Raw genomic sequence first — 24752 nt, 5'->3', positions numbered from 1 at the left:
TTTCTGTCTCTGAAAATTTACGGGAGAGGTAAGCACATGGTTTTAACTGTCCGAGGTTGTCCCTTTGCATTAACAGAGCTCCAATTGAGAAATCAGAAGCGTCGACCTGTACCACAAATGGTTTGTCAGGATCAGGATGCTGCAGAATGGGTTCAGACGTAAACAGTTGTTTAAGGGTCTGAAAAGCCCTCTGGCATGCGGGTGTCCATTTTAGCAGCGCTCCTGGATTTCTCACCCTCCGTGTGTCCCCCAAACCTTTAGTTTTGAGCAACTCAGTGAGGGGTAGCACAATTTCCGCGAACCCCTGGATGAAGGGCCAATAAAAATTCGCGAATCCAAGGAGACTTTGCAGCTGCTTACGCGTGCGTGGCGGCTCCCATGCCAAGATGGCTTCAATTTTAGCGGGATCCATTTCAATTCCCTTATCGGAAATCCTATAGCCCAGGTAATCAATTTGCGACTTATGAAATGCACATTTTGATAGTTTAGCATACAATTCTGCCTTCCTCAGTTTGCTCAGAACTTGTCTGACTAGATATATATGTTCCTCCATTGTTTCAGTATATATTAAAACATCATCTAAATACACCAATACCCCTTTAAATAGGTGGTCATGCAAGACCTCATTGATAAGTTGCATAAAAACTCCTGGCGCCCCCGCCAATCCAAATGGTAGCACTTTATATTGAAAAGCACCCAAAGGACAATTAAACGCAGTTTTCCATTCATCCCCCTCCCGTATGCGAATACGGAAATATGCCTCCCTCAAGTCCAGCTTAGAGAATATTTTCCCCTTTGCCAGATGTGTTAGCATGTCCTTTATCAGGGGCAAAGGATATTTATTTAATATTGATACTGCATTGAGCCCACGGAAATCTGTACACAGTCTCAAAGTGCCATCCTTCTTTAGTCGAAACAGTACAGGTGCGCCTACCGGAGAGCTGGCTGGTTCAATGAAACCCCTAGCTAAATTTTTATCAATGAACTCTCGTAGTGTTGCCAGCTCCTTCTGGGTCATAGAAAAAATTTTAGGACTAGGCAATTTCACATTAGGAACAAATTCTATGGCACAGTCAGTTTTGCGATGAGGCAGCAGCTGATCCGCCTCTTTTTCACCAAACACATCTGCAAAGTCCTGGTATTGCTCCGGCAGCCCTTCCAGTGGCTCGAGGACTTGTAGAGAAGTGGTTGCTGCCCATCCCACCTCGTTGTCGTCTAGTTGGTCTTTCGCAGGGGCTTTATAAAATCCATATGCGAACGTCACCGTTCGATGCACCCAGTTTATGGAGGGATTTTGCCGTACAAACCAGGGCATCCCCAAGATGACCAAAGGTCCCCCTACCGGTGCCACAATAAATGGTAATTTTTCCCAATGGCTGCCCATTTGCAAGGCAACCATCCCGGTAGAGTGGGTAACTGGTTTCCCCCCTGCCATGGTCCCGTCCAACTGGGTAAAGATCATCGGCCGCTTTAAAGGGAACGTGGGTAACCCCAACACCGTAACCACGTCGGGGTACATCAAGGACCGTGAACACCCCGAATCAATCATGGCTCACAGTTCTATAGTTCGGGTGCTGGACCCCAACTTCACTCTAACAGTCAGGGTAGGGAAATCCCCACTCACTGAAACATGGTCGCGCCCATCTTCTTCTTCTTCCCCCTGCCCCACGGCGCCCTTCAAAGCAGGTGGCTGGCGTTTCCTGCCGGCTCCTCGGTCTCCTGTCCCCTCTCTTCTCCAAAGAAGGGGATGCCTTCAGGTTCCGCCTCGGCCAGGGCGGCTTTCATCTTCCTTGGTAGGGATGGCAATTTCCCAGCCGGTTTAGCTGGGCGATCCTCGGCTCGTCTTTTTGGGCATGCCGCCGCCTGGTGCCCTTCCTTCCTGCAGCGCAGACATTGCCCCTTAGCAAAGTGACGCTCCCTCTCCTCTTCCCACGCACGCTGGCTGGGTCGTCCTGAAAAGATCGGAGCGTGGGCGCTTTTGATGGTTTTGCCTTGCTTTACTGCCTTACGATGTGCGAAGGTTTCCAGAGCATTTTCAGCACTGCCCGCTAGTTGAATCCACCCATACAAAGTCTTTGGGTCATCACACCCCAGAGCCCACCAAAGGACCTCAGTTTCTAGCCCATCTTTAAACAGCTCTACTAGGGTGGACTGGGACCAATCCTCAACTTTTCCGGCCAGTGCTTTGAATTCTAACGCGTAGTCTGCCACTGAAAGTGACCCTTGGGCAAGATTCTTCAGAGCCTGTTTCGCCCTTTCTTGTGCCAGAGGGTCCTCAAAGTGTTGTTTTAGCGCCCACAGGAACTCCTCGAAGTCTTCTAGCTCTGGGGCCTCTGCTTGACACAGCTGGACGTACCAATCTGCCACCCTCCCCTTCAGCCTATTTGCAATGGCATTGATTTTCCCCCTCTCGGGGCGGAAGCTCTGCTCCCAGTCCTCCATGTAGCTATTAGCATTGGTAATGAAGAAAGACAGCTTCGTAGGGTCGCCGTCAAACTTCACAGGAAAGGGGGGGGGGGGTCTCACCGCCTCCAGATGTTCGGCTTTTCCAGTAACGTCTAGGGTCCTCCTCCCTGTCGCTGACTGTCGGAACCGAGTCCGACCTCTTCTCCGCGGAGATGGGGGTGGTGACTCCGGGTTAGCGCTCTGATCCCTAGCGCCCTTTCGTCTTCCCTCAGCCGACCCCGACTTCCCACGGCTTTCCTTTAGCATCACCGCCAAAGACTCCAACTTCTCCTCTAAAGCCTTCATTCGCGCGGGGGTGACCGATTCTTCGGCCGCACCGGTTACCACTACCACTGTAGGTGACAATGGAGGTCCTGGTTTCCAGACCTCTTGGGCGTCCCCTACAGTGAAGTCCTCGTCCTCATCCTCGTCCCCCGTTCTATATTCGGCCCCGGACGTGCCCGTCATTTCCGATGTTACCAACTGCTCGCCGGGTTGTAGCCCCAGCTGTTCTCGGCATGCCGCCCTCTCCGCGCGGGCGCTCCAGGCCACCCGCACCGCCGTGGTGTCCGGCTCCTCTTCAATCCACTCGGCTTCTCGTAGTACAGACATCGCTAGCGCTCCCGTTCACAGGAAACCTGGCTAGGGGCTAGCGGGGTAAAAGTTTTTTTTTTTATGATTCTCAGCTTTATGTAATGATTGCCTTATCCCAACGAAGTCAGTCTCACCAGAGATTAGTGAATAAAACTGATTTATTGAAAGGATAGAATGCAAATACGAAGAAAGCTGAGAATGAGCAAAAGCGCGCCAAATACAAACTAAAAACTCTTGCTTCAAAACCAGCCCCGCCCTTCCTCCCTCCTAGCAACCACCCCCTCCCAGGTGTTAGCAACGGTTACCCACATCGGCCTGAGAAAGTAACCTTGAACAGAGTCACTAACCCAAACATACATTCCACAGTTGCAGTAAGAAGATTACAGCCTGGCACGGCTGGAAATTTCCAACCTGCAAACACGGGTTAGAAAAGTGACATGCGAAACGTTACGATGTATGCAAACCATTGGAATGATGAACATGACACCTAGGTTAAGTCCACCTTCAGCCATGGAAACTCAGTGGGTGACTTTGAGCCAGTCACTCTCTTGTAGGCCAACCTACCTCACCGGGTGGTTGTTATGGGAATAAAATAAAGGGAGATTCCCATGTAAGTTACTTTGATCTCCTGTAGAAAAGGTGGAATATAAAGACCAGATCTCTCAAATACTATTCAAGATAATACATTAGCTTATCCCTCCTTTGGTTGTGGGATATACATATAGCTCCTTCAAACTCCCCTTTAGATTGTACATTCCTATAGCTTTCATCCCTTTACCATCTTTTTTCAGACTGTATCAGAATAAAGAAGACACTATGTACTAAACAGCAAAGTACGAGGGGTCTCAGATTTTCCTCCAGTTGTAGTTTACCTATTCTTTCAAAAGCATGACTGCTGCAATGCTCTGGCTGCCAGCCTTCCTCTCTTCTGTGATTTTGTGTCGGCAAACTTTGCCTCTCTTCATTAGAAAATAATTAAGTATTGAGAATATATTTAACATAACTGTTTTTCCAGGCAGAAAGATGTAACCATCGGAAGCACATCATCCCCTTGCTTCACACACTGATGTATACACTGATCAAAGTAAGAACCCTATTTCCTGGGACTAGAACATCCCAAGAATTCAGCACTGGGACTGATGGGTCAGAATGCACTGATAACAGGCATTAATTTTGGCAGGAGGACCTGGACTCAGTATCCACTTTAAAGGGCAGGAACTTATAAAGGATAGTTTGTTTTATTGCTGTATATATGCTGTGCTCATTACTAAGAAGAGAGCCAGTTTGGTGTAGTGGTTAAGGCATCACGCTAGAAACCGGGAGACTGTGAGTTCTAGTCCCACTTGAGGTACAAAGCGAGCTGGGTGACCTTGGGCCAGTCACTCTCTTTCAGCCCTAGAAAGGAGGCAAGGCCAAACCACTTGAAAAACCTTGCTAAGAAAACTGCAAGGACTTGTCCAGACAGTCTCTGAGAATCGGACACGATTGAACAGAATGAATGAATGAATGAATGAATGAAGTGGGAAAAACTGTGCTGGAATTTTCTTTTGCACTTAGGGTTTCAAATGAAGAAACTTCTGCTTGGACATTTACTGTTTCTTTGGTGTTTCCAGGTGCCTTGCATATCTGATGACCTATATGAGAGGGTCTATGATTTCTGCAAGAAGTTGCTTACTTTGCCCAAGCCTTTCTGTACTATTGGTTTGGATTATGCTTGTCAGCTGAAACTAGAACGGACAAAACCAGGTAGGCGAGCTTTATTTGTTTTAGTTTGTTTTATTCATTACTATATGATGATTATTTCTTAACAAATACATAAAATTAGCATCAAAGGAAAAGGTATCAGAAAATACAGGAGAATTATGATGGATTATCCTTTATATACTCAGTGATGCATTGAACCCTCCCCAAGAATGCTTCATGAATAATGCAGGAAGATTTACAATAAAAGGCTTATCTGTAAACATACTTAATGCTTTTGTTAAGACTGCTTTGAGATTATTCCCTGTTCAAGCTGTCCAGTAGTTTGTGTTTGCAGTTTTGGGATTTATTGCCTTAACCAATTGATTATAGAATTAGTGGCATCAAAATCAGATCATGGGCATTTGCATTTGATTGCTGTGTATGTGTTTGTCCATTAGGGATATTATACCAAAGGAAAGTCTCTGCAGAACAAGGTCTCAAAAGTGACTCATTCCCCTATAAGGATAAGTAAGTATTCTCCTTCCCATGTCCCTTTGAATGTTCCAACTTAATTCATATATCTATCCTAAAATTAGCACTTTGTATCCTATAATGGGGCAGTAAACTCAAAACAATATAAAAAGATGGGTACTGTTCCAATTTGTTTATTCCCATGCTTTGAAGTATGCTTTGTATGTGTGTGATGTTACATGCTTGTTGCAGAAGAACAGCAGTCTCACTCCTTAAGATATCTTTACTCTGATTTCTATGAGTTAAGCTTTGTTAAGTGGTAAACAGATTTATAATTTTTCTTCCAGAGGTCTGTTTTTCCTTCTGATGCTGTTTAGTTGAAGAGCCAGTTGTTATTAAATTTATTGTTGATAAAAAGTTCATGTAAAAATAAATTGCTAGAGCAAAAGATCCAGTATCTACACCAAGATGAAACCAATTGAAGGGACATTAACCTCACTGAACCTGGAATTTTATGGAATTAAGCATGAAACTGATTGGTTGCAGAGCCTTTTAGGTCCCCATGCAGACTCTTGGATTCACTTTCATATCTGCAACTAATAAGTTCTGTTTATGTAATACATATTAACTCTTCATTTCCTCAGGATTTTCATGTTTGTTGATCCAGATTTGCTCTCTGGGGCTGTATGCCAGGCACTAGTTGATGAAGTCAAGGCTGCTCAAATGTTCCAGTGTGCCAGGTCCTGCATGATTTATGTGATAGCACATGCCTTCCAAACAGGGCTGAAGGAACACTGTGATATGAAGGACCTGCATGAAGTATTTCAGGTATTGTAAAGAAACAAGGAAGTCTTGGTTCTGCAGATTGATGACAAAGTATATAAGTATGAATAAAGTAACTAAACCTCCTTAAAATAACATGATTTAACATAATAGTATGGAGACATTCTAATTCACTTCCCCTCAGCTGGAGTGCTGTATCAAGGTTGGCTTCCATTATCAGTCCATAGATACGTAGACCTTACATATGTATGTGCTGCTCACTGTTGTCCAAGAAAGGAACACAGAATATAGAATAGCCTTCCCTTACCCCCTTGGACATCAACTCATATAATTCTCAACAGACTGGGAATTGCGGAAGTTGAAGTCAGGAAGCTTTTTGTTTTTTAAAGAAAAAAAATATGTTGGAATACGTGGAAATAAAAGACCACATTTTTTTTCTTTATGCAAAAAAATTGTAGTGGGAAATGGAAACAAAGCCAGTAATCTTACAGATAAAAGACTGATTCTTGGAAATGTGCTTGTTTTCCTGCAAACATTTATCCCAAGTAGAAGCTTTGTTGATATTTAGCCACAGATCTGATACATACTCTGAGCTCTAGAGTACTTGAAGCTAAACTTCACAGTAATAAAAATGAGCTGCACTGCAAAAGGTTCAGATTGTCTACTTCTGTGCATACGTTTTGTGAAATAAGCATTTTTATATCTTCAGACGAACTATTTTCTGTAAGATCTTACAATGGCTGGGAGAGGCAGAGAATTAGGTCTGGAATGTCTTACTGATATAACTGAAAGTCTGATATCACATTGCATAAAATGTAGCAGGTTTTGCATCATTGAATACAGTGCTAAAATAAAGGTTGGCTTTCTGCGTTAAAAATGTTCCCAACTTCTCTTAAACAAGCCTTGATAAATAACAGGGCAATCCTAAATATGGTTAAGGAAAATAATGAAATGGTGAATCCATTACACCTTCCAATGCCCTGCTAACTTGAAGCTAAACTTCACAGTAATAAAAATGAGCTGCACTGCAAAAGGTCCAGATTGTCTACTTCTGTGCATACGTTTTGTGAAATAAGCATTTTTATATCTTCAGATTGTCCTTGATAGGACTTTGGCTTTTCTTAATCCATCACCTCCCTCCACATTTGGGGAAAATATTGCTATATCTGTTTCAGCTGGTGAAATCAAGAAGTCCAATGCTGTCCCCATTTCCAGAGATCATATAGGTTTTGCATCCAGTGTCTCTATAACTTACTGTATATCATCCTCCAAACACACTATTGGTGTTTGTGCGGTATATAAACTAGCACCTTCTGGGTTATTGGGGGCAAGCAGAACCAGTGGCATCTGTTACAAACCATGGTAATGCCAAAATGACATGCATGCAATGAAATTACCACACAAATGCAGCAATTATGTACTTGCATCATAACATTTGAATGACTCATAGTATTTCCATGATGTCATCACTCAGGAGTCATCATTTGCCTCTCCTGTATACACCCATAGACAACGTATTCTCATTAGAATAGTTCATTTTGTAATTGGGAAAGTGTTCCTGCCCCACCCTAAACTCCTCAGCCAACAAATCAATCTTTTGCAAATCAAAATTTTCCAGAAATTTGGAATCATGGAGTTGTAGGGGGCCACTTAGTCCCACTATTCAGTGCAGGAGTCTGAATTAAAGTAGCCCTGACAGATGGCTCTCTAGCCTCTGCTTAAACACATTCAAAGACGGGAACTCAGCACTCCACTGGGAAATTGGTTTACCTGTTGAACTGCTTTTTCTGTTAGGAAATATTTTATAACATTCAGTTAGGAATCTGACTTCCTCTAAGTTATTTCCATACTTACATGTCCTGCACACTGGAACAATAAATAAGGATTTCTTGTCCTTCTGTGTGATATCCTTTCAGGTATTTGAAGAATGCTATTATATGCTCCTCAATCTTCTTTTTTCAAGGCTAAACATATTTAGCTTTATTCATAGGAGTTTTAGTCCTCTGGTCATCCTAGTTACCCTTCTCTGAATTCATCCTAGTTTTTTCTGAATCCTTCTTAAAGTGTGATGCCCAGAAATGGACAGTACTTGAGGTTGGGTCTGACTGAAGCATATTGGTATATTGTTTTCTGCTACAGATTAAGGTTACTATGGTAACTAATCATTTTGGCCGGGTGAAGAGGTTGAATTTAATTGTCCCCTTTTTATCTGTTAATAGTTGCATAGCCTGAAGCAAGGGCAGTTTGCGTGTTACTTAGTTCCTTCTTTTTAGGCTTGCAGAGAGTATGCAGCTGAGAGAGATCTCTCCTCTCAGCAAAAAGCCTGTAAATATGTTTTTGTGCTTTCTGTAAATAAATTTATTTTTTATAGAAATGCCTGGTGTGTGACTTTTCTGATCTCTCCTGGGCCAAATGCTTTCTAGCACTCTGCCAACAAAGCAGACTAAATTAGAATAATTATTTCCCATGATTTGTAAACTGTATTTCTGGGGATGCAGCATAAAATTGCATTTGCCATTTTGGCAACTACATCACACTGCTAATTCATATTTAATTTCCAATCCACTGTCATTTAATCTCTTTCACAAGACCATTTATATTACTAGTACCATTGATGTCCTGACTTACGCAAAAGACCATGCTGAGATGAAGAGATTGTCTCTAGTGTTTATTAACTGCTATAGTAGACAGAAAATCCTACCAAACTGAAGGAGTGTGGGAAACCCAGACAGATATACCCCAAAATTCAAGACGGGTCTGCTCTGAGTCTCTTTAAGGGATAGTTCAAAGCCTCTAAACTATGCATGCATTTTCCCCCCTGGATAGGGCCCCCCTCCTGCTCACCATCCATACTCATAACAATTGGCTTTTATTGGATTACCCTTGCTAAAGTGCATAAAATAACATTTTTATGAAGTGTGGATTCCATTGAGGATTGCAAGTATTTGTGTCATTGAGACCTGATTGGTTACATTATTAATGCATCTTAAAATGTCCTAAAATGCTTGTATTCAAGGATCTAATAACCAAAAAATGGACAGGTGTACCTGTCCCTTGATGCCCCCTTTGGGTTTTGTTTGAAATTGGCTTCTGTCTTGAAATTAATGCCAGTAAGAACTTAACCATGAAGCTTCAACGTTATATTACTTTGGAGTAAGCTCTATTAAACTTAGTGGGAATTACTTTTGAATAAATGTGGATAGGATTTGCTTTTCAACAAGCCATAATTGTAACAAGGAAGTGTTTAGTATTTGACATGACTTAGTGGACAAACAGAAGCTTACAAAATATGAAGACATTGTTGTCCCTAGTTATAAAAAAATAGGGTTTTTTTTCATCACCATATTATTGGAGAAAAATGAAACAACCCCTCTTGTCAAATTACTTCCAGAAATATGTCAGTTGTGTCAGGTATTTCATGTTCACACATTCCTAGTGAAAGATTAGTTTTCTACTTAAACAAAGCTTAAGTATTATGCAGTAACACTAGGGCTGTATAAAAATCTGCTTACTTGATGATTGAATGAAGCTAAATATATTTTGCAAGCCATGAATTTCATTTTAGGAGTTCCTAAAACCTAACTACATCTTTACCCTTTGATAGGCAAAGCCCATAGATGAGATTGAACACTGTTTCCAAGAAGTGATGGCGGCCACTGAACATGCAGGCGAAGAGATGAATGTGGAATATAGTCAATATGTTGAGGAACTTGAGAACATCTACAGTACATTGCTGAGTTCTTCAGAGAGAGGTAAGTGTAGCATTCTGAAACTTGAATGAAGAGGTTCTCAGTCCCTGAGCTGTTCTTGGGAAGGAGTTCTGGGAACCTGTGATAGCCTCTTCCAGTGTTGCTCAACCTTGGCAACTTTAAGATGTGTGGACTTCAACTCCCAGAATTCCCCAGCCAGCATGCTCCCAGAATTCTGGGAGTTGAAGTCCACACATCTTAAAGTTGCCAAGGTTGAGCAACACTGCCCTCCCCTATATGCTTTATTTCTCGCAGCATGTGCAGCAGGATGAGTATGCACAATGAAAGGGATCATTTCTTCATTCTCATCCTTATATGGAGATTTACAGTCCTTGGCAGCAAAAAGCAACAATGTCAAAATCAGTCCCATAACTGTATGTTTTTTTTAGAAAAAGAAAGCTAAAACAGCAAAATGCCAACAACAGCTGGGCACAAGCTGGCAACAAGTGGCAATTGGTTATGTATTCCTACCCCCAGATCTGAGTATCTTTCTTCCTCTCTAAAAATGCTCTTGCTTGTAATCCTAAACTAGCTGCTCATCTGACATTCATCAGATCTTTCTGGGTGATTTTCTACATGACCATTTTAGAGACCTAAATTTGAGGTTCCATAATCCAGTGGAGAGCAAACTCCAGCCATTCCCACATTCTCATAGACTTATTTTCACATTTCTCTGATCTCTTTCTAGGACTTTATCTGTTTTCCTTGGCTCGGCAGAACTATAGCCTGAAAGTGATATGTAAACAGCAAGATTTTTATATTTTACAGGGGTGAAGAAGTCTTCAGTAGACAGAAGTTCAGACATCCCTTTACCCAACCCTAAAATCAGCTTCCACCTGTGGACTGATGAAGACCAACTTTGTAAGTGTCTGAACTCTGACATGGATTATGGAACTATAGCCAATCGGCAGAAAAGTAAAACTGTTTATGGTAGAATCCCCACTAGTCTCTTCTAATGTCTTCTAGACTCAGCCAACCATAACTGTGTTGATATAAAGGTAATGACAATATGCTTTATATTATCTCAGTGATGGCTGGGTGATGCTAGGAGGCCCTATAAGTCACTGGGATGGTGGTGTGGGAAAGGGATAGCCAGAATCTCATCGGTTAATTCTTTGATTCTGACAAAGAAGCAGGGCAACCTCAGCAGGCAGAGTGCGTAAGAGGATATGTGAACAAGGAAGCTAAGAATCAGGAAGTTATTTACTTGAAGGAAGCTTTGGATGCAAATAAGTTATGTAACAGAAAATAAACCAACAAAAAAATGAATGAATGGCAGATGGCATATCCATGTCAATAGCTGGGGCATAAAGAAAGCCTTTCCATGGCTTGATGGTGCAGCATGAAAAGTAAAAGTAAATTGGGATCTATTGTTAGATCTCTGAATGACTTCACTTCCCCGAGACTTAGAACAGCAGCTTGGATTTCATGTGAACACTATTCAAGAAGTATATTGTATGAAAATGAATAAATAGGCTTCATTTCCCTGATACAAGCAATGTGTTAAAGAAAAAAGCAGCATCTTAAGTTGCACATTTGAAGTGATTGTGAGGGGCAGTCATATTCACCGTGATTTATTCTGCTGTAATTTTTGTGTGCTCTTTATCATTTAATTGTATTATAACATTGTACAAAAACAGCTCATCAGTTTTTAAAAATGAATAAATGTTTGGAAGCTTGCCACATTTTTAAAGGAGCAAAATTAGATAAAAAATAAAAGTAAACATTTTAAACCTGTGAATATGGCCTAATTACAAGTAACTCATTATTTTAAAAGTTTATGTTAAATGGCTGCTTTTATTTGGAATAAAATCAGTTCTAATCAGGAATAGTGCCCCATTTTGATTTCAGAAATTGTCCATGGCTGTCCTTTGTCCCTCAGATGTACTGTTTACTGCAAAGAGCATTTTTTAAGTAATTGCTGAGAAGTGATTTTCAGGGAGAAAAAAAATCTCATGGCTGTGATTAAAGTTAAGACAGATTGTGACTGGTGTAGCTATTTTTCCTTCATGATAAAAATGGACACTTTAAGCCACTTTCTGTTCACTGTAACTTGTACTTTAGCCTGTAGAAAGGTACTCTGTCAAGGCTAGCCTTTTCCCTAATATTTAACTTTCTATATCCAGGTAGCCTTTTATTTTTGAATACGAGGGACCTGTTAAAAATGCACTCATCCAGCTGCATTCTAAAGTTTTATAGTCCCAAAAGAAAGACATTGTTTTTCCACTCTAATCTTATGAAGAGAGAAAGGTATTAAGGGTTTTGTTGGCAGCATGCCCCTTACTTTACTTACGTTACTTTCATGAACCAAAGCTTCAACCTGGGAACGTGAGCAAAATCTATATTTTGCTTCAAGCTCGTGATAGTTTTCTGGAAATCTCACACTATCTCCTCATTTTAGGGAAAGAGCTGGTGCAGTTTCTCCGTTCACCAAGTCAATCTGGTGAACAGGATTCTCTAAGTCCAGGACTGGATGGCTTTGAATTTCAAGATTTGGTGCCAGAGTATGACTGCTGTGAACAGACACGTTTCTCTGTGCTCTCCAATGACAGTGGGATCGAGCGAGACTTGCCCCCTACAGCTGATGACATGCCATCTTCCTGCAGTGCTGAGACTGAGCACTCCCGGCTCCAGAGAAAGGGTTGTTTGCGGAAGAAATATGCAGATAACATAGCTTTGCTTCAAAGTAATTGCAGTGGGCAAGGTGCAAAGCCTACTGGGAAACTGCACCGGAAATCTGGTGGTAGTTCCATGGAACCAATAGTTAAACTGAAAAAACTACATACAGCTCGTATCTTGGTGCTGGGTGATGACAGGGTTCTGGGGCGCCTTGCCCAGGCCTATCACTCCTTGAGGTTAGTATTGTGTAATGCAGAGCCATCAACCCAGATTCTTTCTCCTTAGGAAACAGCCAGGCAGTAGCTAGGGTACTATGTAGACCATATTCACACAGCACATTAGACATAATTTAGCAGAAGCCATGATTTAAACACTCATCCAGAGTACTTGCTGCAGGTGAGATGGCAAACAGTGTCTGGCCATTATTTGCCAATTGCTTCTCTCTTTTTTATTAGTAATTCAGCAATCTTTCCATGGCTGGCTAGCCAACTCTTCCTGGCTTGTCTGCCTATTTTTGCAATCTGTAACTAAAACCCTACATTGCCTGGTTGGGAATGAATTCATTGTGAATGAGATAGGGGAAGACTATCTCTTTCTCAATTTCTTTGTTTTCAAAATTGAACTCCTGCATGCCCACAAGGAATGGAAGGAAAAAACTAGATGTATTTGCAGGAACAATTCTGCTTTGTAGCTTTACATTATTGTCTTGGAGGCCTCACCATAAACTAACCAGTAGTTAACTACTGGTTAGTTAGTAGTTAACTACTTAGTAGTTAACTACTAAGAGGCCATGGTTTTAGATTCAGGCAACATGGTGAGCCAGATGATAGACTCAATCACAGCATAGTACTTTTTACTGCTCCACAAAAGGAAATTAGTACTGTTTCCTAATTACTTAACTGCTTTATTTCAAATTGCTGTACTTTTTATTAGTACATCTGAACTGAAAAGGTGGTAAGTGGGGGGGTTTTCTACAGTTTTGGTGACATAAACAAATCATAATAAAGAGACTAGGCTAATGAGTCATCATAGCAAGCTTTAAATTATGAAGTATAAAATAATAATAACAATAATAAAATGGTGATAATTCCCTTTTGTATAAAATAAAGGTGCCTTTATTAAGTGGAATATGCTCTCCTTCAACTCCAGCAGAAATAAAATGTGTAGCAACAAAAAAGTCATATTATCTACGCTCTGTTCTAAAAGATAATGCTGGAGTGGATGTTGCCCCTTGTTACAATAAGTTATCACTCATCCTAACAAGTCTGAGGACATGATATTCCTCAAGTGATTAGTACTCAAAGGGAAAAGGTTTGCAGTAGAATTGCAGTATCTCATTGGAGTGGGTGAAACTTCACTTTAGCACACTGCAGACTGTAGCATACATGCTGATCAATTGTCATATTGTGGCTAGCAGTACAGGGTCATATGAGGCTTGGCAACATGAGTACTTGTTTTTTCCACCACTCTAATAACAGGGCTAGGGAAGACACAGGAAAGAGGCAGCCATGAAATGGGAAATATTAAAAGAACTTACTCTGGTCAGAGAATGATACAGATTCCTACACACCAACTTCATGACTGTCAAAAGGATAAAGTCAAATCTCCTTTGAATAACAATCAACTCTTGATAACTTAATGGACATGTGGTTTGCCCTTGCCCTTTTCCGAGATGTTTCTTGTCTTCCCAGGCTAGCCAGCCCTGACCTCTCTTGGTTGTGTCCAATTCAAATACTCAGTCTGACCCTGCTTAGCTATTTCAAATCAGCCAAGGTTAGCTAAGTGTTGTCAGAGGAGCACATTTATAAACCTTCCAATATTTTCTCAATCAGGAATGAGAGAGAGATCAGTTGTTATTGGAGCAGCCTTACCAGACCTTATTTTTCCCCATGTCCAGGAAGCGGGAAAGCAGACGGGTATTTCTTACACGAAGGTTAAAAGTGCATTTTTATTATGTGCCTGTTGTAGAAGAACAAGCAGCCTCTTCCCTTACTGAGGTGAGTGACTCAGAACCTGGCAGAGGATTGTATGGCTAGTAGTGGAAGGGGAGGAAATCCTCCATTTTCAGCAGGTGGATCTTGCCCTGTGCAGTGTTGAGAAAAACCTGTTTCCCTTCTCTTGCCAAAACAGGGGGAGCCGTGTGAGTTGGCTGCTTATCTAGGAAGAGCTGATCTGTGGTACGAGAGCAATATTAACTCCCTCTGTTACACGATTCCAAAGCTGGCCACTATGGTAGGAAAGAAGCCCTTCCTTCTACATGTATTCATTAGAAACAGCTATGATATTTTCTGTCACATTCTTCAGATGGCAAAAGAAACCAGCAGTGTTTCCATCATGGAGCTGCTTCTCACCATCCCTTAATATGTGAGGACTATGTATCCTGCTTGCGTCCTAGTGGGGGAAAGGCCATTTTCTGTGTTTTGGGTCATACCCCTACCATTAACTGTCCTAACTCATTAATATCTGGGTATTTCATAAAGGTGTAGTTATTGTTGCTGGTGTAATAATGGGGGCAGGGGAAGGAAGAGTATCTTACTCTCTAATGTTATAGATGAGAGAGCCTATGTGATTTAGTCAGAGGATACTTCTCTTGTTCATAGCCCAGCATGTGTGCTAGAAATAGTAGACACAGATGGTTTAGACTGATGTAATCATTTTTGATCCCATGCAGCCTTACTCACCAAGCAAATCCACACTATCCGAATTGTTCATTATTGATGTGATAGCATATTATGTGCGTCTGGGCTTACAGCCAGTTTTCTTCCAAGTCTACGCAGTGAAGGTCGGTATTCTTGAAGGATTAAAATATTTGTTATCAACTTAAACAAAAATGATTACATTTCACCCAATCAGGAGGGATTCTTCTGTTGTCTTTCAGATTTTTTTTAATAATGCTGCCTTGGAGCCAATTGAGGACATTTTCCTCACTGAATTAAGAGTAAACTTTGAAGAATTCAACACTTCTAGAGGTCTGTATTTCATTTCAGGATTTACTATCTGTTGCAGTTTCAGTTTTATTCTCAAAACTTGTAATCAAGTCTTCCCCAACCCAGCATCTTCCAAATATGTTAGAATACTGTTCCTTTCATCCCAACCCAATGACCATGCTGGTCATGCTGCAATCTTTATATTTAAAAATAGCCTTAGACAAGCTGAGCCTAGTCTAATGTTTTCTCCTCTGATTACATCATTAGCACAACCCCTTGGCCTTTTTTTCCTCTCCTCAACAATATTTAGATAAAAGTTCACATACTATTCACCCACTTACCGCATTTAATGTCCATTAAATACAGAACAAACAAACAAAAATATCAAGGAGAAGACCATTGTATGTCTCAATATTCAGTCCCGTCTGTAAACAAACTGGAAAATTAGTGTCACTGTCATAATTGTCTGAAAGCTGTGTCTTTCTCCACTAGACAATTTACCAATAAAGAAGAAACCAACAACAGAATGTCCTGGTGCAGAACTTACATTATTATATAAAAAGGTAAGACAGATTATAAAGAGTAGGTAGAAATGTGAAACTGTAAACTTTCAGTAATTGGATTGAAGTTCCAGTAAAATATTTCACCCACATGAATCAGAGTTCAGAATCTGAAATACTGAAAGTTATGCTTCAAATTTATGTCACAAGCAAATTGACCTAATTGTTTAAACTCACATTAGACCTAGAAGTTGGCTGAATTCAAATGTTTTATGTTCTTCAAAAAGATTACAAAAATTAAAAGAAAGCAATTTGACTTAGAGACTAGGGTATTATAAAGAATAGAGAGGAAATATTAAAGTAGGGCTATGCAAAGCATTCAAAAGAGGTGGTTCACAAAGCACATCAGTGCAAACAAAAATATTTGTTTTTTCGAAATATTAGGAGCTGCATTTTCCACAAAGCTTTGAAAGCTGTCTTTGATTTTCTGCTTGCGTGTGTGCACGTGGAAGCAGCATTTCTCTGGAGATCTCCAGCAAAGTGAAGTGGGTATGGTTGCATGCGTACCCAGAGACAGCTTTGAAAGCAGCCAGCTAGAGCTGGCAAAGGACACTGCTGTTTTAATGCTCTGAAGAAAGGTGTTCCTTTGGTGCTGATGTGCTTTGCGAAGCACTGCTTTCAAACACTTTGCCCAGCCCTATTCAGCACTACATGAAAAGCTTTTATTGGTGGTCTCTTGGCTGAATAGCCCATTCATTTTATGAAGCATTAATGCAATTATCAGAGTAAAATGTGATAGTCAAATATCTTCCTTACTTTCCAGGTTTTGCTGAGTAACCGTGAAAAGGATGAGACAAATTCTTTGCGATCCACAGGCCTTGTTGTAAAAACCATTCCATCAAATGAGTTTGAAGGTAAAAGTAATGGTGGGTTGAGATGAGAGTATATGTGGTTTTATTTAATGATATGGTTCCTAGAAGAGTTTTGCAGTTTTGCAAAAATGCAAAACATGTATTTTCTCTATTATCTCTTTATTTGCCTTATTGTTTAGATCAGGGTTTCTCAACCAGGTTTCTATGGAACCCTAGGGTTCCACAAGAGGTCATTAGGGGTTCCCTGGGAGATCATGATTTATTTAAAAAATTATTTCAAATTCAGGCAACTTCACATTAAAGACGTTAAGTTTCATTCTTTATTTTTAGTTTAAGAACACTGTTAATGCATATATACAGGCCTATACATGAAACAAATATAGTAATTTTGTAACTTCTGGCCTATGGTTGAGTCTGACTGTGCAGGGGTTCCCTGAGGCCTGAAAAATATTTCAAGGGTTCCGCCAGGGTCAAAAGGTTGAGAAAAGCTGGTTTAGAGACATAATATATTTCCAAGGAACAGTGTAGAAAGGAACAATCTTGATCAAGGGAATAAATTGTTTGCAAATTGTCATGGCCGGCTGACTTCAAAGGGGATGATGGAAGCTGAGAATGTGGTAAGAATGATGGAACCATCATGTTCATTTAAAAAATAATAATAGAGAGAATTGTGTTGGTTATGATACATAGGTGTATTATCCCTTAATAAATAGGTGTCAATGAAATCCATGTAAAACAGGCAGGAAAAAAATAGTTCTACAGAAAGTATCTACAAATTTTTATTTTAAAAAATCTGGTGTGTTTCTTTCTTACTGGTACTGAAGGTAAAAGCTCATACCTATAAAAACTGTTCAAAGATACACTGTCTTCTCTTACTATGTTTCTCTCCTGGTTCTGTAACGAAATTTATGCAGTCGCTTTCCTCATAGAATTATAGATAGTAAACTGGGCTACATAAACACATTTTACACTAAGCCTCAAGTCCCAAAAGCAAGCTACTTCATTAAAAAAACAACCCTTTTTTAATACTGCATCATTTTATAACTTTATGTGCAGCATTGATTTTTCTACTTTCTGCTAGTTTTATCTTACTATGTCTTATCTGTATCATTTGTTTTAATTTACTAGTACACTACCCAGAGAATTCTAGCTCTTCGATGGTCTAACAGTGGAATAAAATAAAATAAATTAGAATATGGGCCATTACTGCTGCTGGACATGGTAGGGGTAGGTCAAGGAAAAGATCAGTCCTCATTTATTAATTCTTCATTTTTCCATTGCAGATCTAGTGTGCTTGACTGTAAGTATTGATGAAGTCATAAAAACCTCCAACATCTCAGGACGATCATATTCTGTAAGTGGTACTGTGATTTTTCAGGAATAGGAGCCAATGATGTTAATTAGTGCTTGGAGAAAAGTCTCTTTTGGGGAGAGACTTCTGGATTAGTTCAGCAAATTGGCAGCAATTTGCAGAACTTAATTCAAATGTAAACTATTCCATTTCTTGATATTACTGAATTGCTCTTTGTGTCTCCTGGCCATTGGCGATGTTGTTTGTTAAGAGTTTTCAGAATTTCAGTTGATTTAGTTAAATCACTTTCACTTAAATATTTTCTTCCTTTTTTCATCATTGCTAAAAAAGTTAGACTTTATCTTTGACTAGTTAGCTATGTTTGTGTGCATTAAATGTTTCATACTGATAAAATTATAAAGGCAAAAAAAGCCCCCTGCTTCCTTCTCACAGTGATCTATAGAATATACTAGACAGCCCTGTGACCTGTTGCGTCGTCCCTTGAGAGAACGTTAGTGCGGTCTGATGTGACCAGAATGAACATTCAATTTTAAGCTGACCATATTTTTTTTTACCCTAACGCTGGACGGTCCTGTGATCATCTAAGAAGAGTATATATCATAAATAAAAAATAATTGTAGTGGCAAATGAATTTCAGTAAGTCAATGTTTACTTACCTAAACAGAAAAACAGAACACTGGTGGGCAGTGGGAGCAGGAGCGACTTCCAACTTCCTGCCAGCTTCCCCACTGACTTTACTTGTGGGAAGCTGGCAGGGAGCGTCAGAAATCACAATCACATGACCACAGGGATGCTGCAGCAGCCACAACTTTGTAAACGAAACTGGTCTGAACATCATGGAAATTTCAATTCCACAGGAGTAATGGGTCCTGGATGTTTTAGGCATTCTTTAAGTTAGCGGATTTTAGGTTCCTTGATTCAAAAATTGTTGTGGTATAATGTACCATTTGGGCTAACTTGAGGGTACAGACAGATAAACACAATGAGAGTTTCAGTAATATATAGATAGGGGATAATTTAAATATTAGAGTATAAAAGGCAGTTCTTCCCAAAAGTGTTAAATGGATGGCTATTAAGGAAAAAAAGGTGAATTTCAAAGTAATGCACACATTGTAAAAAAGAAAGAGATGTTTTTCAGATTTATTCTACAGTCTTTGCAACAGCCCATATTCTACTATTCCAGATTTTAAAAAATCTTACTAGATTGTATGCTATTGTTCAGAGCATGTTACAAAATGTTTTGCTGAAGCTGTGCTACAGTTGAATGATGAAAAGAGAAAATTAACTAACATCTGTTTATTGAATATATTATTATTGACTAATATAAAGCAAATAGTTTCATTAAACCTTTAACAAGGACTATTTCCAGTCAAACTTCAGAATACCTTGTGTTTTTTGCCACATAATAAGTCTGTTTTCAAGGAGTGCTGACATAATGAGGAAATGGTTAGCCACCTCCTCTCTAGTGCTAGAGCCCCAATCCATTAGCAGTTTCCCTGGGCAAGACAATATTATTTTAAATGTAAGAAATTATAATCATACCAATTCTGTGTTACATCAAGCTTTTTTTTTCCTGAAGAATGACTTTCTAAGACGGTATTTCTTTTATGATATCCAGCATGACTCTATACCGTTTGCTATGGTGCCAACACATGGCTTACAGTATGTAGCTACAGTATATTGAGAAAATGCTTAAAAAATGAAAGTCAATCCAATCCACCTGTTTATTTATTTGGATATAGGTTTGGCTGAAGTCCAATCTCCCTAAACAGAACATCTTTCATTTTCTTTCAGTTAATGACAAACACTATACAAATGCGCAGCATGAGTCTCAGAAGTACAGAACAAAAGTCTTTCACTGTGTTCCTTGACAAGGATTCCAGACGAGCCTATAAGAATGTTATCAGGTAGGCTTCTTTAATGAACAACGTATTATTGATTCTTCTAGGTCAGTTTATCTAGTATGGAAATGCACAATGAATCATCCTAAAAGCATTCTTATTCTGGATGCATTATAAATAACACTTTAGGCTTTCATAGTAACTGAGATACTTAGGAAGATTTTGCATATGTATGTTTAGCTGTTCTGATCAGACATTCTAGGCTGTTGATCATCACTGAAATATGTCCTTTACAAGTATAGGTAGTCCTCACTTACCAACCACCTTGTTTAACAACCGTTTGAAGTTACGATAGGTGAAAAAAAAAAAACCAGCTTGGCAACCAAGTCTCACACTTACGACTGTCGCAGCATCCCACGGTCACGTGATTGCCATTCAGGTCCTTTGCAACCAGTGTGCCTTTATGTCTGTCACAGCGTCTCACAGTCATGTGACTGCCACTTGCGTGCTTCACAACTGGCTTCCAACAAGCAGAATTAATGGAGAAAGTGGAAGTGAAATTGCAAGTCGTGGTCATGTGATGTGTCTCTTAATGACTGTGGTGATCTGCTTAACGCTGGAAGCGGAAGTAAGGTCATAAGTTCAGTGTGGTCACATGATGTTTTGCTTAGTGACTGTGGCGCTTAGCAGCAGAGTTGCTGATCCCAATTTTGGTCAGTAAGTGAGGACTACTTGTATTAATGGATATGTCTTAACACATCTTGCATAACTACAGGTCATTGTTGATTAGTGCCTTCCTACACCAAATTCACTAGAAAAAAATAATTGGCAACAATTGTGGCTAATTTATTCTAGCTAAGAGATACTTCATTTTTTTCTCAACTGGCTTTCATCTAATATAAATTATTGTTGTGTGCTTAGAATACATGGATTGCTAATTAAGCAGTGTGGTCTGATTTTTAAATGATATAGGCACTTATAAAAGCAAGGATTTTTAAAACCAGAATTATGCTTGTACCTAATACATCTTGAGCTACAGTTTCTGTATTCAGTTAATTGAAATTGTAATGTATTGTTGTTGGGGTTTTTTTTCCAGTATTCAAGTGTTTCCCTGCCTAGATCCCAGCTACTGTTTGCAAAAGTTAAGAACAAAACAGACCAACTTGCAAGAGGAAGAAGATGATATAGGACTGGCTAAATACTTGCCTAAGTCTTTACTCTTACCCATCAACACTTTTGCAGGCATTATTCAATAGAGAAGCTGGCAATCGCAACTCTTCAAATCTTTTGTTGGGTTTCCTTAGGGATAATTCCAATGATCAGGAACACCACAGGAAGATCTCAAGATAAAAAGAAAAAAGTATTTTAGAAACCAGAACAAGTCAGGTTTTTAGCAAGAGAAAAAAAAACCCCTATCCAATATAGGGAAGTTTTGTAGTTCTGTAATAGCATCAGATAAAGGAAAGTGGGCTCTGATGCAAGAGAAAACAAGGTATGAAATCTTTAGGCTACTATACTGTATTTTCTTTGAATGAAGTAATTCTCTTTTATCAGGCTAAGAAAGAATAGCTTTCATTTTATCATTTGCATGGCAAATGTAATTAGATTCCTTACTCAGGGGCTTTGGTCAAAATCTCAGCTGAGGTAGGTGTTGTCCTAAATTTATCACAGATAAACTTATTCTAAGAAACAATCATAGATAGATACGCTTTGTCCCAAAATTAAGAATTTAGATTTAATGAAGCAGGATGCAATGCTTCTTTCATTAGAAAATGAGTGGAATAATGTTATACAAATGTGTGCATGAATTCCTATCATATAGTGGTAGTCAAGGAAACAGGAAAATTTAAAAAGTTTGTAAAACATTTAGTGATACCTGCGTGCAAACCCTCATCCCCTAATAATATGTGTTGTATGTACTTTCCTGCATGGAGTTCATGCATATTTCCTAAAGACTAGACATTTTGCAGAGCAGCTTTCCTCAATGCAGCACTCTATAGATATGTAAGAACTACAATTCCCAGGATTCCCAGTAAGATGGTCAAGTACAGTCATGTGTTATGGCACTTCCAGAACAGGGCAGAGTGATGGAAGTCAGCATTGCAGAATCAATAGAGTAGAATAGAGTGAGACCTCGATTTAATGAACCAATTGAGGCACGGTGTGCCTGTTATTCCCAAGTATTCTTAAATTAGGCAACATATCAGGTGTGGAAGTGCCTTTACACAAATTATGTAATGTTGTGTCATTTGCTTCATTTTATCTCATTCACATAATTACATTATAACACAAATTATGCATTAATACAAGTAATATCACTTGCATCAAGTCATTAAACAACATAAATACAACGGGAATGTCATCCTTTGACCCATGACTGTATTTTATGTAACTTTTGCGATATAAAGCATAGCAGAGAGATATATAAAATGGGCAAAACAAAGTCTTAAATACTAATTTCTCACCTTTCATTGATTAATTCAAACTTTTATATTCATATCACTATATGTGACCAGGAGATGGATTGAAGAAAACAAACTTACATATAACCTAGCCCATAGGAACAGGTGGAACTATCTGTCTGCCTTCTTTCATGAGGTTAGAGCTTTTATAAGGCTGGCTACCTCTTAGAATCTTCTTGAAGGAGGACCCCATCCCATATATATGTACATAATGTTCATGGCATGTCCAACTAGTCCCCTTTATTTCTAATTGGCCCCCTTTGCTTGTCTATGAGCTATTCAGTATATTTCCAGAAACCTAGTGTTTATTTCAGCATGCTGTCAGGCCCAGCCCAAGAACGACAATGAATCAGTCCAGCCAAACTTCAGTCTTTATCTGCTAACACTGCATAGACAGAATCTTGCCTAAGGGGAAATAACCTGGGAGAGCTCTAGGGTGGGGCTATTCTGAATCTCTTGGTTTTCCTACATTTGCCTTCTGGACTGTGTCTCCTCTTATCTCTTTCCCCTTCTTGGAATGCGCTCCCTCCTTCCTGAGAACCAGCAGTGCGGCCAAAATCGACCACATATGCCTTGCATAGCATCTCTGCTTGCCTTCCCTGCCTTAATTGTCTTATGTTGTGAGAAACCTAACTTTTTGTTACTTGCTCTGTTATTGTTCATCACTTTTTCTCACAACATCCTAAAATGTGTCTTTGTGACCCTCTATCCAACTGTTTTCCAGCTTTATTGACATCCTTTCTTTGGCCCTGGAGTTACCATAGCTTGTTTGTAACTCATTCATGGTTACACCTCATTAGCCTATGGGTGACTCATTCAAGGCTGACTTGGTTTTGATCTTGTTGTTTTATGCTCCATTATTTTCCCAACCTCATTTTGGTATCTTTTAAAAATTCCATTTGTTCTCCACTCACGCTCTAAAATGGCTGTGTATAAATAAACGTTTTTTAATATAAAGCTAAATATGCACTTGAATCATCCCAGGTGGCTCCATGCAATTTTCTTGGCAGTGTTACAAAAATGGTTTGTCACTGACTTCAGGATTTTACAGTACCTGCACCACCACACTTTTGCAGTTTAGTCTAGCCTGGAATTCCCAGACAATCTCTTATTGAAATACTATGAGGGACAATTGTGCTTAGCTCTTAAGATCAGCCAGTATCAGCTAGCTGCTGCCATCTACTGAGGTGTGCTTTTTCTTGAGGCCAGTTACAATATATAGCCATCCATTATATAAATTGACATAATAAATAAAAAAAGCATTCTATTTTGCTGCACTGGCAATTTTGGGAGTTGTAATTTCATGAAATGCAGATAATCTTACCTGAATAAAGTTACTGAAGAGTGCTTTGATTGTGAAGGCAACAGTAGGTGACCACCTTGGGGCACAGGTGTTATAGAAGAAGGGACTTGTGACATTTCTGTATATGGACAGAATGGGGTTGAATAGAGTTCAGGAGTGCATTCCTGCCTTCTCCAGTATTCTTAAAATATTTTAACTGTTTTTCATTTTGTTTACTGGGCCTTTGGGACAGTTCAGGAAATAATACCAGCAATGAAATGAAATAACAGAAATATAGGTTGAGCAATGGCTGATGGAAAAACATCATATAAAACTAATATTCTCATGAGCTTCTGTGAAAGGCAATCCTTTTTTAAGAAAGAAAATAAAAGATCCATGCCTACAATTTTAAGCATGGTTTAAAAGGTTTCCCAAACATGGTGCTGCAGTTAATGTTTACAACCCAAACATTACTAGACTGTTTTGAATTTTGAGTTATATCTGTATTAAATGGAGATGTACATTGTGTAAATACATTATAAATTATTTGTATAGACATAACATATGCGGGAAAGTGGCAGTCGTTAATTTCATTAAATAACTCCTTAAAAAGTTTAACGCTGTGTATGTGTGTCATTATTTTTCTTCCTTAACTAACAATCGGCAGAGGTCACAAGTTATTCCAGTATGTAAATATAAGTACCAGTGAATTGGGACATAAGGATCCTATGTTGCTCTCCCAGAATTGCTAGGATTTGGGTGGTGTAATAAATAAATAAATAAATCTCACATGGAGAAATCTTCCATTTAGGACAAAGTAACAGGATCTTTAGCAGAGCTAGTATTTTTTCACTTTACTATGCAATATAATATGGTTTTGTGGGACTTAACATATTTTTTTCTCTAAAGAGTTCATTAGTTACAGCAATTCAAAATAAAATCAAATTGTACTAGTGAATAAACACATATCCCCTTTACCCAAAACTATCTGGGGCCTTGGAATGTTGACCCTGGATTACAAGGACCTTTCATTCTAAACAAGGATTTGTGATCTTATTAGATGAGCCTAATAAGGTTTTAGAATAAAATCCAGGTTTTAAAATGGTAAAAATCCCTACCGCTAATGTTTAATTTGTGTCTTCAACATCTTAAATAAATTGGAAGCACAAAGAAAGCCCCAAGTTTTCAAGGCCTCTAAAATGTTGAACTGAA

The 24752-nt window shown here is 39.3% G+C and overlaps 1 protein-coding gene across 1 annotated transcript in view; it reads left to right on the top strand.

The window, feature by feature from the left end:
• PIK3R6 (phosphoinositide-3-kinase regulatory subunit 6) overlaps nucleotides 1–24158 on the top strand; it is a 40510-nt gene extending 16352 nt beyond the window's left edge. Inside the window, exons 5-20 of the mRNA XM_063292590.1 lie at nucleotides 4055–4123; nucleotides 4653–4785; nucleotides 5181–5250; nucleotides 5838–6021; nucleotides 9581–9728; nucleotides 10494–10586; nucleotides 12127–12580; nucleotides 14242–14341; nucleotides 14475–14576; nucleotides 15016–15126; nucleotides 15223–15313; nucleotides 15764–15834; nucleotides 16595–16685; nucleotides 17927–17997; nucleotides 19750–19862; nucleotides 20893–24158. Coding sequence (XP_063148660.1) covers nucleotides 4055–4123; nucleotides 4653–4785; nucleotides 5181–5250; nucleotides 5838–6021; nucleotides 9581–9728; nucleotides 10494–10586; nucleotides 12127–12580; nucleotides 14242–14341; nucleotides 14475–14576; nucleotides 15016–15126; nucleotides 15223–15313; nucleotides 15764–15834; nucleotides 16595–16685; nucleotides 17927–17997; nucleotides 19750–19862; nucleotides 20893–21052 — 2061 coding nt within the window. The 3' untranslated portion in view covers nucleotides 21053–24158. The remainder of the gene's footprint in view (nucleotides 1–4054; nucleotides 4124–4652; nucleotides 4786–5180; nucleotides 5251–5837; nucleotides 6022–9580; nucleotides 9729–10493; nucleotides 10587–12126; nucleotides 12581–14241; nucleotides 14342–14474; nucleotides 14577–15015; nucleotides 15127–15222; nucleotides 15314–15763; nucleotides 15835–16594; nucleotides 16686–17926; nucleotides 17998–19749; nucleotides 19863–20892) is intronic.
• Nucleotides 24159–24752: the final 594 nt, after the last annotated feature.

The sequence above is a fragment of the Candoia aspera genome, chromosome 2, assembly GCF_035149785.1.
Source record: "Candoia aspera isolate rCanAsp1 chromosome 2, rCanAsp1.hap2, whole genome shotgun sequence".
Lineage (NCBI taxonomy): Eukaryota > Metazoa > Chordata > Lepidosauria > Squamata > Boidae > Candoia > Candoia aspera.
The sequence above is the reverse complement of the archived record's forward strand: the minus strand, read 5'-3'. Positions and strand labels throughout refer to the sequence as shown.